This window comes from Trachypithecus francoisi, unplaced genomic scaffold, assembly GCF_009764315.1.
Source record: "Trachypithecus francoisi isolate TF-2019V2 unplaced genomic scaffold, Tfra_2.0 Lachesis_group13, whole genome shotgun sequence".
Taxonomy (NCBI): Eukaryota; Metazoa; Chordata; class Mammalia; order Primates; family Cercopithecidae; genus Trachypithecus; species Trachypithecus francoisi.
The window spans coordinates 34,202,115-34,214,187 of NW_022681458.1; the positions used below are offsets into that span (position 1 = coordinate 34,202,115).

At 41.7% G+C, this 12,073-nt stretch overlaps 1 protein-coding gene across 3 annotated transcripts in view; it reads right to left on the reverse strand.

Moving 5' to 3' along the window:
- Window positions 1–957: 957 nt before the first annotated feature.
- The window catches only part of CPO (carboxypeptidase O), a 38,697-nt gene continuing 27,581 nt past the window's right edge, over window positions 958–12,073 (reverse strand). For all 3 annotated transcript variants that reach the window (XM_033230539.1, XM_033230541.1, XM_033230540.1), the window contains 4 exons: window positions 11,508–11,598; window positions 10,155–10,357; window positions 3,785–3,869; window positions 958–2,953 (listed from right to left, as the gene is read on the reverse strand). In XM_033230539.1, the coding sequence (XP_033086430.1) occupies window positions 2,691–2,953; window positions 3,785–3,869; window positions 10,155–10,357; window positions 11,508–11,598 (642 nt within the window). In that variant the 3' untranslated portion in view covers window positions 958–2,690. The remainder of the gene's footprint in view (window positions 2,954–3,784; window positions 3,870–10,154; window positions 10,358–11,507; window positions 11,599–12,073) is intronic.

Here is a 12,073-nt window from a genome sequence, read left to right on the forward strand (position 1 = left end):
CGGGCTTCTTACTGCTTGCTGTAAAAGCAGTGAATTCCAAAGCTTAGTGTTTCTCTCGGTTGCACAACTCGCTGCATGTGCACGTGGCATCTGGGCTCTTTGCATCATCCTCTTGGAGCTTGGGAGAAGGAGGAATCCCTGTAAATATGCTGATGCTCATGCTGCTTCATGTGCTTTGGGAAATAGTGTCCTTTGACTCTGACTGGGAGTTTCAAGCCTTCTACTAACATACATGAAGTATTAACAAGCTAACTTCTTAGCTTTAAAGTATGATAAAATCAAATCCCAGACCCAACCAAACTACAAACAGGATACTCTCAAGATTGCATTAGTAGCATCAGCTGTGAAGTTTTCCCAAACAAATATCACTTTCCACCATGAAGTTGAAAACATTCTTAGAAAGATCAGTGTGGTCATTCACCATCTTTCTATCCCTGTTCTTAGGATCCTTTCACAGGAAATAAAAAACTTCCAGAAGTAGTAAAAACTGTGTCATGTTTCCCAGTACCTTATTCCCCCAGAGACAGGTGAAGTCCCCTCAAGGAAACTATGATCGCATCCTGGAATCTGGAAAAATCCATGTGGGAGGTTTCAGGCAAGCTGATCGATTAACTGAGTTTCTCTCTATTCTCTTTAGACTTTATTTGCCCATGAGCTCCATCTCTAGACATGAATTAAACTTTGTGATCAGAGCTCCCATAGTACTCAGAGGTTCGAGTTATTTTTAAAATAGCCTTGGAGACTAAAACCCAGGCCAGATGAACACTGAAAACCAGTGTCTGTAAGCACAGATCCCCTGCTTTCTTCTTGAATATAGCATTGGGTGGTCACACTAGTTTTCTTCCTTTCTAGGCTGACCATTGATGAAACCAAACCATTTCCTCCTGACAATGCCACAATTGTGGAGTTGGCATTTTTATGTAAATAGCTCTTCTCTGATTCATTAAACCCTATTGCCGCTGACATTTTCCTTTCTGACCCTTATCAGCCACACACTAGCAAAACATGAAGAAATAAAGACTACAAAGAAAGGCAATAAAAGGGTTACAACCAACAAGTGTATTGTGACTGTGACCAACAAGGATATTTGGCAATGGGTGACTGAACACCCAAGGATGCCCTGTCAGCTGGTCACAACTACATTTATTCGAAGCCTGACAACTGCTTAGCACCATTTCAATGTGTCACATAGAGATACATAGGAAATGACAGTCATGGCTGCTACTTTAACAGCACTTAAAATTTAATAGATGAGATAGCACAATTAAATGCCCAGATATCCGTACACATACAATATGGGCCTTCCTCTCCTCTCTATTGACTTTTCATTTCTTTCATAGTATGTGTCACAAACTGCAATATTTAATTTATTTATTTGTGTTCTTGCTTATTGTATTCCCCTAGAGCTGGGATTCACCTGGTATGAAATAGCATGTCCATTCCAATTATTTATGGCTGCTATTCCTGATCTCACTCATTGGAATATAAATTTCAAATAGACCAGGACCACGTCTATCTTATTCACCATTATAATCCCAGAACCTATCAAAATGCACCTAGTAGATCCTTAAATTTTTTTAATGAATATATAAGTAAATAAAACCAACAACAGTCATCAAGAGAGATTGTATAACTTATCCTCTGAATGCTGCTACTAACTCATTAACACAAAATTAAGAAAGCAAGAACCTGGTTCAAAAGCATAAGCAAAATTTTTGAAGAATACAGATGAGAAAAATTTCCCAGACACCAGGGTAGAAGACCTATTCCTACTTCATTTTCCTTAGTGAATGTTAAGATCATAAATCACAAAAATTAGTAGAACACAAAAGACCCTATCAGAATCTCATCATGTGACTTTTAATTAGATTTCAAGAGCAGTGGGGTTCCACTGGAACTCACAGGTTTCTCTGCATTTAAAGCTGAATAGGATAATAGCCATCTAGTTGAGCTGCCTCGAATTGTAGCTGAGCTACCGACTATGAAGCTAAGCCAGTGAAGGTCAAGGGTGTGATATAAACACCAGACAGAGTCATTTCACTGACGGCCCCAATTCTTCACTCACCACCTTCTGCTCTGTTCCACCCCTTGATGCAGAGCTCAGCCATGTGACTTCCTCTGGCAAATGGGATGTTAGCAAATAGGATGCAAGCAGAGGTTTGAAAAGTGCCTGCACATTGAGACTTGCTCTCCTGCTACTTTTGCTCCTTCACCATGGTCATGAGTGCATGGTACTAATGTGCTGGAGGAGAAGATACAGGGAGCAGAGCCCCCGTTCCTCATTGCAGCTGAGGCTATCCTATACTAGCCTACAGTAGCCAACCCCCAGAGTGAGTTCATCCGAGATCTATCAGCTGCCCTGAAACTGACCACGGATGCCTAAGCGAGCACAACCAAGATCACTGCATCATGACCTGTAGATTTGCACCACTTGGTTTTAGAGAGGTTTGGTTTGTAGCATTATTGTACTAATACCTAACTAATTCCTAACTAATACCTAACTAATTCCTCGTATAAAGGAATAAAGCTCAGCTCACAGAAAAACAAATATTAAAACGCAGACATGATTTTTCCTTATTGAAATAGGAAGTATTTTTAGTTAAATGATTTGGTTTCTCTACAACCATAGCACACTGTTCCTCCAGCCATACCCAAGCCACTGGGGTTGAGCAGGCCTGAGCGGGATGCACTTAGAGAAGAGACATGCAGGACACCAGCAGGCCCAGCAGCACAGTGGCAGATGTCACCCTTCCAGCACTGTCCAAGTCCCAATGTTTCGCATACACATCATCCAGGACGGACAGCACAGCCTCCATGGTCTCCTCACAAGTGGGCTGGATCTGAGCTTCTGGCAGAACAAACCCATATGTTCCACTGTCCCTCAGCTCAAACGTATATGAGAAGGGAATCCCAATGTCTCGGGCCCAGTCTTTTGAAGACCCTGATGAGGCATCTACAGGTGAAAACATGAAGGCAGAGGTAGAAGTCGTACTTTGAAAGAACAGATTTCTATAGCCGTTTCAGGAACTAAAGGTTCACTTAGTAAAATAAAGAAGCTGTTTTAGATCAGGGTCTCAGGAATAGCTGTCTTCTCTTTCTCCTTGGTTGTAAGCCTCTGCAGGGCGGGAACCACATCTTATTTAGTGTCTCTGTCCCCCATCATACCTGACACTGTGTCTGGCACATGGGGAGGTTTGGCTAAAGTTTCTCAGCTGAGTCACTGACTTGGCAACCTAATATTGCCTGGCAAGAATGAACTGAGTCATATAAAGAAAGGAACAGAAACAAAATGACCCACAAGAAAAATATTATACAAGTATTTAGAGGGGGGCTCATGGAGGGTGGAGAAGGTGGAGGTTGGGGTTGGGAGAAACAGCGCGCTCTCCTTTCAACTAAATTCTTGTCTTTAGATATTTTTCTCCAGGGCTTTCTTAGCCTGATGGGTCCTCTGGGAACTGAATTGACTGACCAAAGGTCAGTGGACAATGTCCTTCCCGTTAACTCCTGTGCCTTCTAGCTTGCCAGCTCTTTTTAACTGAAGCCAGGGGAAGTTCTGGTCTGAGCCAGCGCATTAATTCTTTTTCTTTTAGTTCATACCTTATCCCTAGAGAGTATAATTCTGGATTTGTACAGACTCCCTTTTATCCTTGGTCATTTTGATTTGTACAACTCCCTGTTGATCCCAGGAACTCTTCTGTTCCTCTCCCGCCTATCTCGCCACCCAAAGTCCACTGACTTCTTTTGTGCCTTAGATACTATTGAAGAGGCAAAAAAAGATACTTACATAAAATATCTGCACTTGATCCAACTCTATAATTGGTTCCATACTTTGCTTTCAATGCATTTGCTGCCTTCTGTCCAACTTGAATCTGTAGGTGGGAAATGCAGACACAGATATCTGGTGTTTAAAATAAATCCAACGATCCAAGCGTTTGGTGTTTTGTCCAGATTCATCTCCAGAGTTTTAGGCCACCTTTCCAACTTCCCATTGGACGTCTACATCTAGGTAGCCTGCTGGTACCTCAGATTCAACATGCTCAAATCCATTTTCACCATCTATCCCGCTAATAAGGCTGCTCTGACTTTCATATTTCTGGGCTTGCATGCTCTACCAAACACACATGTAGAATTCTGCAGGCATCTCTGATATTCCATCTCTAAAACAGTTGCCAAGTTGCATTTCCAGTGTCATCATTCTATGTCAGACTCTACCTCTGAAATGATCTGTGGCATCTTTTTTTTTTTTTTTTTTGAGATGGAGTCTCATTCTGTCGCCCAGGCTGGAGTACAGTGGCACGATCTTGGCTCACCGCGACCTCCGCCACCCGGGTTCAAGCAATTCTCCTGCCTCAGCCTCCCAAGTAGCCGGGATTACAAGCGCCTGCCACTGCACCCAGCTAATTTTTGTGGTTTTTTAGTAGAGACGGGGTTTCACCATCTTGTCCAGGCTAGTCTTGAACTCCTGACCTCATGATCCACCAGCCTTGGCCTCCCAAAGTGCTGGGATTACAGGCATGAGCCACCGCACCTGGCCATCTGTGGCATCTTCTAATAGATTTCCATTCCTCTCACCAATCCTTCTTTCAAGTTCTCCCACCTGGCTTCCAGATGAAATTTTGTAGCATACAGCTATGATCATGATCCTGTGGAAAAGTCTTCAAGAGCTCCTGGTTGCTCACTGAATTAAGTACAAACTTCTCAGCCTAGTTTTTGAGATCCTCTCCAATATGACTCTACCCCACCTTCCCAACACCATATTTTGTCATCCCCCCAGATGATAGTCAAAAACTCGTTTTCCTACCATTCCTCAGCCTTGCCCCATATTCCTCAGCCTCTATCTTTCCTCAGGATGTTTCCTCCACATGGAATCCCTACCTCTTATCTCTGCTGTTGAAATTCTGCCCAGCCTCAAAGGACTTTTTCAAATGCCAACTTCTCCAAGAGGCCTTACTTGATCCCTACAACTGGATTCTATCTCTTCCCACTTTGAATCCCCATAGCCCTTTCTTCATATCTCTCTCTGACTCCCCTCTTTGTTTTCCTTATAGTGTTTATCTCTCATAGCATTTCAGAGCTGGAAGTCATACCCGTCCCCACACCTACCACCACTTCACCTCTGCAGCCCCTTTCCTGAGATCAGAGTCACGTTAGTGAGGCCCAAGTCTACTGGCTGGGCTTATTGACCTTCTGATGCATCTCGTCTAGGTTTGCCGACAGACCCTCTAGGTATTCCCCACCCTAGACATGTGTGTTCTACCCATCAGATGGAATATCCCACTGCTTCCCATGACGGTCTCCCTCCCTGCCTGTACTGTGATCCACCATAGCTTTACCCCTCAGGGCTGCCTGACTGCACTCCAAGTGCACCAGCTCCCTGGATACCTGACTAGGGACAGGTCTCATTTTAGATTCTCTTTCTCCCAGCTCTGTATTGTCCAGCTGAATCCTGAGATGTTGCAGAGTAGTGCTTGTCTAGAGAGGAAACTGGCCCAGTGAAATTCAAAAGGAACAACATTTCTGTTGGCAATAAGGCAATAAGGATGTTGGGGGGATCATACTGGAACATTGTGGGCAGTGTTCTTAAGGTACTTGGGGCTTTCTGTGTATGACTAAGATCAGAGAAAAAACACTCTGTCAAACATACTTGCAAGTCACTTGCTCTCTCTCCACTCACTAAGAATGCCATTTTGGCCATTCATCTTCTCCCTCACTTCCTAAAAAGGGATTCTGAGTCTGCCTCAGTTCCTGGGTTTGTGTTATCCAGAATTGAGATAATGGGTAGGAGAGGCTAAAAAAGCTGGTTTAATCATTTACACTGGGAGGAGGTCCAAGAACGGTCTGCTGGAGAGAGAAATTCTGGTAAGGAAATGAGACTGAGGGGTGGGCAGGATTCAGGGTAGCTGCTGTATGTAATGAAGTTGAGAGAAGGGGCCTGGGAAAAGCATTGTGATTTACCAACCACATTCCCTTCTGAAGTTCTTTAAGAGTCTCTAGCAGAGATACGAATTGCTTTTAATTATTTTTAATTCCCATGTGTTGTGTGTGTGTATGTGTGTGTGTGTGTGTGTGTGATTGTGTTTTAATGGAACACCATGCTAACTGGTCCATGTGAGGCCTTACCTTTCATTTGAGATATATGCATCAGACCCAGACTATACTTGCCAACCAAATGGTTCCTTGCTTTTTTTTTTCTCTTTCCTGCAGCTCACCCTCGACAACAAATTTTTTTTTCTCATTGCCAGCCATTATTTATTTTATCCAATATCATTCCCTTTCCTCAAATCCTGGCTGTGGGGTAGGAAATAGTCTTTCCAGTTTACCCTTCTTTGTTGATAAAAGAACTTTTGAGTTCTATTTTAATAATTCCATGAGGAATTACTATGGAGAAGCAGAAAGGAGTAAGAGATAGATATGAGAGGCATTCAATTGTGATCCTCAGCTTAGCTATTTGGGCCTTTCTGAGAAGATAAAATGAAAATCCCCTAGACTTCTGAATTCAACTTCCATCTCTGGAGGTGAAACTCCTGATTGTACTTCTCTCTCCTTCTGACACTACATTGCAAGGCTATGATAGAGCCAATTTCTTTGCTGCCCTTTTTTTCTCAGCTTACAGGTACTTCCTAATAAAAATAATAAAAACTCATTTGCCAATAGTACATAATATACATTTCTAAAAACCTCTGGCCTGCTTAACAACTCCTTCTCTGGGCCCAGAGAATTTCCTGTAAGCATATATTCAGAGGCAGGCCCACGGAATGGTTGAATAAAGCCCTGGCCTGGTGGGGTTGGCGGCAACAGAGCTTGGGATGGAGTACAGAGGCTGATACAAAGAGAATTCAAATGGAAAGAATGCAAGCATGTAAAACATTAGAATTCTTATAGCTATTCTAATTTCCAGAGCAGTTTAGAAAGAGTCTATATATAGTTATGTTTCTCCTACATAGTGATTGCCAAGCTGTCTATCACGTAGTATAATATTTACCATGATTTCTATAAACTTTTGGTTTTGTAAATAATAAAGATTAATTACTAGTCTCTGCTGCTTGTAAATAGTACTAGAAATGGAAATCTCCTTGGAGCAGTTGGCTCGATTCTGTGTCTTTGTGCACTCTATCAAAGCTTGCCCCCAAGAACCTAAAAACCCTGCTAAGTAGCTTCAATAAGGTAGACACGTGGTAGTAAAATATTCACAGTCTTTTTATTGAAAAGGCTTGGAGATGACTGTTTATGTGAACTCTTCAGCACCTGAGACTGTAAGAGACACAGAATTGAAGCCATCTTTCTCAATTTGATTTACTGTTTTCTGTATATAGTGCTATGAAGTTGCTAGTTATTCCCTTCTCAGAGTTACTGTCCAGCAGTGGTGGTGCCATTGCCTCAGGTCTCTCCTGCTGTCTTGCTCCTTCTAGCCTCTGGCCACAGCACAGGGCTCTAACCAGACAGTCAGTCAGCAGTACAAGACCCTCCAACCTTTGAATACAAACTTGGCAAAAGGGTCACATAGTATCTGTTTTCCTGAACCAATTAGAAAATGAAGTACCCAAGAAAAATACTAGAATATACTAGCCTCCTTTGTCTGTTGGTGGAAGACCACTTTCCATCAAAGATCTCTAATTACCTGTCTTTGGAGATTCATTTGTGTTTGTCACAGATCCCTTTAAGCAGAAAGTAGGAATCTACAACAAATACCCCCAAACTGGGAAAAAGGGAGCATTCTGGGCTTCTTGACTGAAATATCTGCTTCTGTATATTTCTTTATTGAAGAAATAGAACTTCCAGTTCTCACAAATGAGAAGGAAATAGCGCATAGTTGACTGGGAATCTAGCTGATAGACTCCTAGAAGTTGCACACCCTTTCTGAGCAGAGAGAGGCAGTGTGAGGTAGTGGGATGATGAATGTGTCCTCTGGAGTCTAAAGATATGAGTTCCAGCCTGGGCCCCACCACTGTCTATTTATAGAGTTCTGAAGATAAAGTTAACTCAGAGTTTCAATTTCTATACTCCAAAGTGAATGTAATATATTATCATGAGGGTCAAAGGAGATAATAGCTATAAATCTCTCTGTAAATTGTAAAGATCTAGGCAGATATTAGTTATTTCCACGTGTTACAAAATGATCATGCAGTACAAGTGTTCCTGGACCAAGAAAAGGAAGAATAATTGCAAGAAAGGTACTTGAGGCCGGGCGCGGTGGCTCAAGCCTGTAATCCCAGCACTTTGGGAGGCTGAGACGGGCAGATCACGAGGTCAGGAGATCGAGACCATCCTGGCTAAGACGGTGAAACCTCGTCTCTACTAAAAAATACAAAAACTAGCCGGGCGAGGTGGCGGGCGCCTGTAGTCCCAGCTACTCGGGAGGCTGAGGCAGGAGAATGGCATAAACCCGGGAGGCGGAGCTTGCAGTGAGCTGAGATCTGGCCACTGCACTCCAGCCCGGGCGACAGAGCGAGACTCCGCCTCAAAAAAAAGAAAAAAAAAAAGAAAGGTACTTGAGTATTGTTGAATATTTTTGACTGTTGGGAGAAGGGCTCCCTCCAACATAGGTCTATAGTAGTTTTTCTTTTAGTGTTCAGGCCTTGTGTCTTCTGGGTTGTGCTCCAGAGGGAGATGTGCAAGAGGTGTAACCTAACCAAGAGGTCATCAGGCCTCTGTGATATTAAGAACAGAGCAAGCTTAGCCCCACTCCTTCTCAGCATTTGCATACAAAGAGGAGCATGTTTTTTTAAGAAATAAAAAGATAAACAGAAAATAACAAGTGTTGGCAAGAATGTGGAGAAACACTTATGTACTGTTGGTGGGAATATCAAATGGAGCAGCCGCTATAAAAAACAGTATGGTAGTTCCCCCCAAAATTAAAAATAGCGTTGCCATGTGATCCAGCAATTACATTTTAGATATGAATCCACAAAAATTGAAAGCAGAGTCTTTAGAGAGATTCACACACGCATATTCATAGCAGCATTGTTCACAATAGCCAAAAGGTGGAAGCAACCCAAGTGTGTCCATTGGCAGATAAGTGGATGGGATGAACAAAATGTAGTGTATACACACAGTGGAATGTTATTTGGCTTTACAAAGGAAGAAAATTAGGATACACCCTACAACATGGAGAAACTTGGGATAATATGCTTAGTGAAAGCCAGTCATAAAAAGACAGATACTGCATGATTCTATTATATGAGGTATCTAGAGTAGTCAGATTCATAGAAACATACAGTAGAGTGATGGTTGCCAGGGACTCCTATAGGAAGAAATGGAAAGTTGTTTAATGGGCATAGTTTCAATTATGCAAGATGAAGAAGTTCCGGTGATTGGCTGCATAACAATGTGAATATACTTAACATTACTGAACTGTATAAAAAAAACTGTATATCTTTAAAAAAAGATAGTAAATTTTATGTTTATTTTACTAAAATTAAAAATGGAAAAAAAATAAAAAGTAAAAGGAAAACACATATTGCAATTTGCAATTCTAAATTTACCCTCTCTTTGAGTTGTGTCTGTTGTCCTCTGGTTCACAAAAGGGCAAATTGCCCAGTCCTTCTCAGTAATTCTGCCCAACAGTGCTTGGGTAAACACAGCTTCAGAGAAGGACCCGGATAAGACCAAAAACAGTTTCCCTGCTCCAGCTTGCATTTTGCTGGCACTTCCCCTTACAAATAATCCTAAGCAAATACTGAAGGAAGAGTTTAGAAGAAAATAGAGCATTGTGTTTAGCAGAGAAGAGAGCAGATATTATTTAGCCATGTTATTTTAGACATGCCATATTCCACTAACAGCTGGCAAGTTCTTGAAAGCATGGTTCAAAAGCTGTAATTGCTGAACGGAGCTTCAAGAGAATTTACAGAAATGAAAGTGCATTCCTGCAGATTATTAACATAATCATCTCATTTATATTATAGATGAATACCTAAGATGTCTCCCAACTTGACACTTTATGAAACAGGTAGTTAATTAATGTAGGTAAAGCAGCATTTAACCCAAAGCTTTCCCAGCAGGCGTCTGGCAAGGTGCAAAAGCAGGAAAAAGAATATAGGGATAAGCAGAGAGAACAAAAGGGCAACTGGAGCCAAAATCTTGGAAATGGAAATCAGAAAAAGGAAGGCAGAGGTCTTGCTGAGGTTTTTCTGGAGGCCTTAGTGCTGTGGACTCACCATTTCTGGGTGGTTACTTGATTTATTTTTGGTGTAGCCATAAGGTGTGAGAATTAACTGCCCATAAGAGTGCATGGTCAGGAAGCACAAAATATCGTCCTTCTTGCTCTCTACAAAGCTGGCAACGGCTTTAGTCTCTGGTTCAGACACTGGCCCTGTCCCACAGAATGTTTGATCTTGGCAGTTTCTAGATGCGCCAATACCTAGAATATGGAAGAAACCACAAAGAAGGCTGCATGATCTCAGTTTGGAAACGACCAATGGCAAGGAGTCATCCATACTCAGGGCATCTGTGGGTAGAATCAGCGCCTGCCCTTGGTTGAGTTCGTCCTGGCTAGATTAGTCAACTTGTATAGTCACTGAAGGATAACCATTCTAGAAGGAACTCAGAATGGCAGAAAGGGATAACGTTAGGATTTAGAAACAAACTCCATGCTTCCATGGCCCGGGAAAGGGGCTACAAAATGAAATGGCATTTGAGTATACTTTTACTTAAACCTGTGGTGGGCCCTGAAACAAATGCCTGGAAAGCAGTTCTTGGGTTCCTGGGTAAGATTCTGACGTTGTCTTTTTGATTTAAGGCTCTCCTTCATGTCTTACTAGCTTGAGTCTCATTAGAGCTATTTAGCAAGGACATAAGTGGTCTGTAATCCTCATTAATAATAATAAGAATGATCAGTTGAGCACCTCTTATCTGCCGGGTACTGTACCCAACACTTCCTAAGTAGCATTCCATTTAATCCCCACAACAAATTACTGATAAGGTAGGGTTACTGTGACCTACATTTTACATTAAAGAAAACTAAAGCACAGAGATGAAGCAATTTTTTCAAGACCACACAGCTGCCAAGTCTCAATTTTAACCCTTCCCATCTGGTTAATGGCAACATTCTCAGCCATTCCTCCTTCTTTATTTGCTTCCAATTCACTGGGCATATTGAGATTTGGAAACATGAAAATGCCATAAGGAGAGAAAAATGTTTGGTTTGTTTACTGCCCACCCCCTGCTATGAAATAATCTGCAAGGATAAGTCTCTGATTTTTCTTTTCTTTATGATAATTCATACATTTAAAAACAAAGGGATGGATTTGAAATCTATCCACACTGGTCTAGGTCTACTTTGTTCTTGTTTAGGCAGCCTCACTTGAAGAGAGTCCTGTACTGGAATGCTGATAGCTCTTACTATCTAGATAATATTATCCTGTTAGAGGGAATAAAACTCATTAGGAAGCCCAGAAAGCTGTACCATATTAGATGTTTATTTTCAAAAATTATACATTTAGTAATTCATCTCTTTTCTTACTTCTCAGCTTTATATTTGTTCATAATTCATCTACTAAGCAGGTACTTACTGCACCAAGATGCATTGAAATTTCGATTGAGATCCGTCCCAAAACATGTGCCATTATTATGGGGTGAACGGGATTTCCTCCAAAGACGATCCTGTAGCAGAGGAACATAGGGATGTTGCTGTTCTAAGGTTTCATAAATCACAGTGTTGGTGATGATAGGTGGTCCTTGAACATGAAAAATGTTTCCTGGGATTATCTGGAAGAACTTCCCTTTAACATTAGGCAGCTTGTGTGTGTAATTTTTAGTCTTGCAGATGGGCTAGCAGCCCTCAATAATAGGAACATCTGTACAACCAAAAGTATATATACATGTAAACAATTAAATTGGAGGAAGTAGTTTGGCCTTTTCCTCATGAGCAGATTAGCAGTGCCTGTGGACGTGATCTGCTTACTCAGGGAATGTTTGCTTTGGAGTCATTTTTACGTCCAAGTGATACAGGATGAAAGGGAAATAGCTTGACAGATGGAAAAAGGCCGTTCCAGGCGTGTCAGAGATGGTCTCTGCACATTTCTGGAAGCTGAAGACTGATGAATGGAGATGGGAATAAAGACAAGTGTCATCAGAC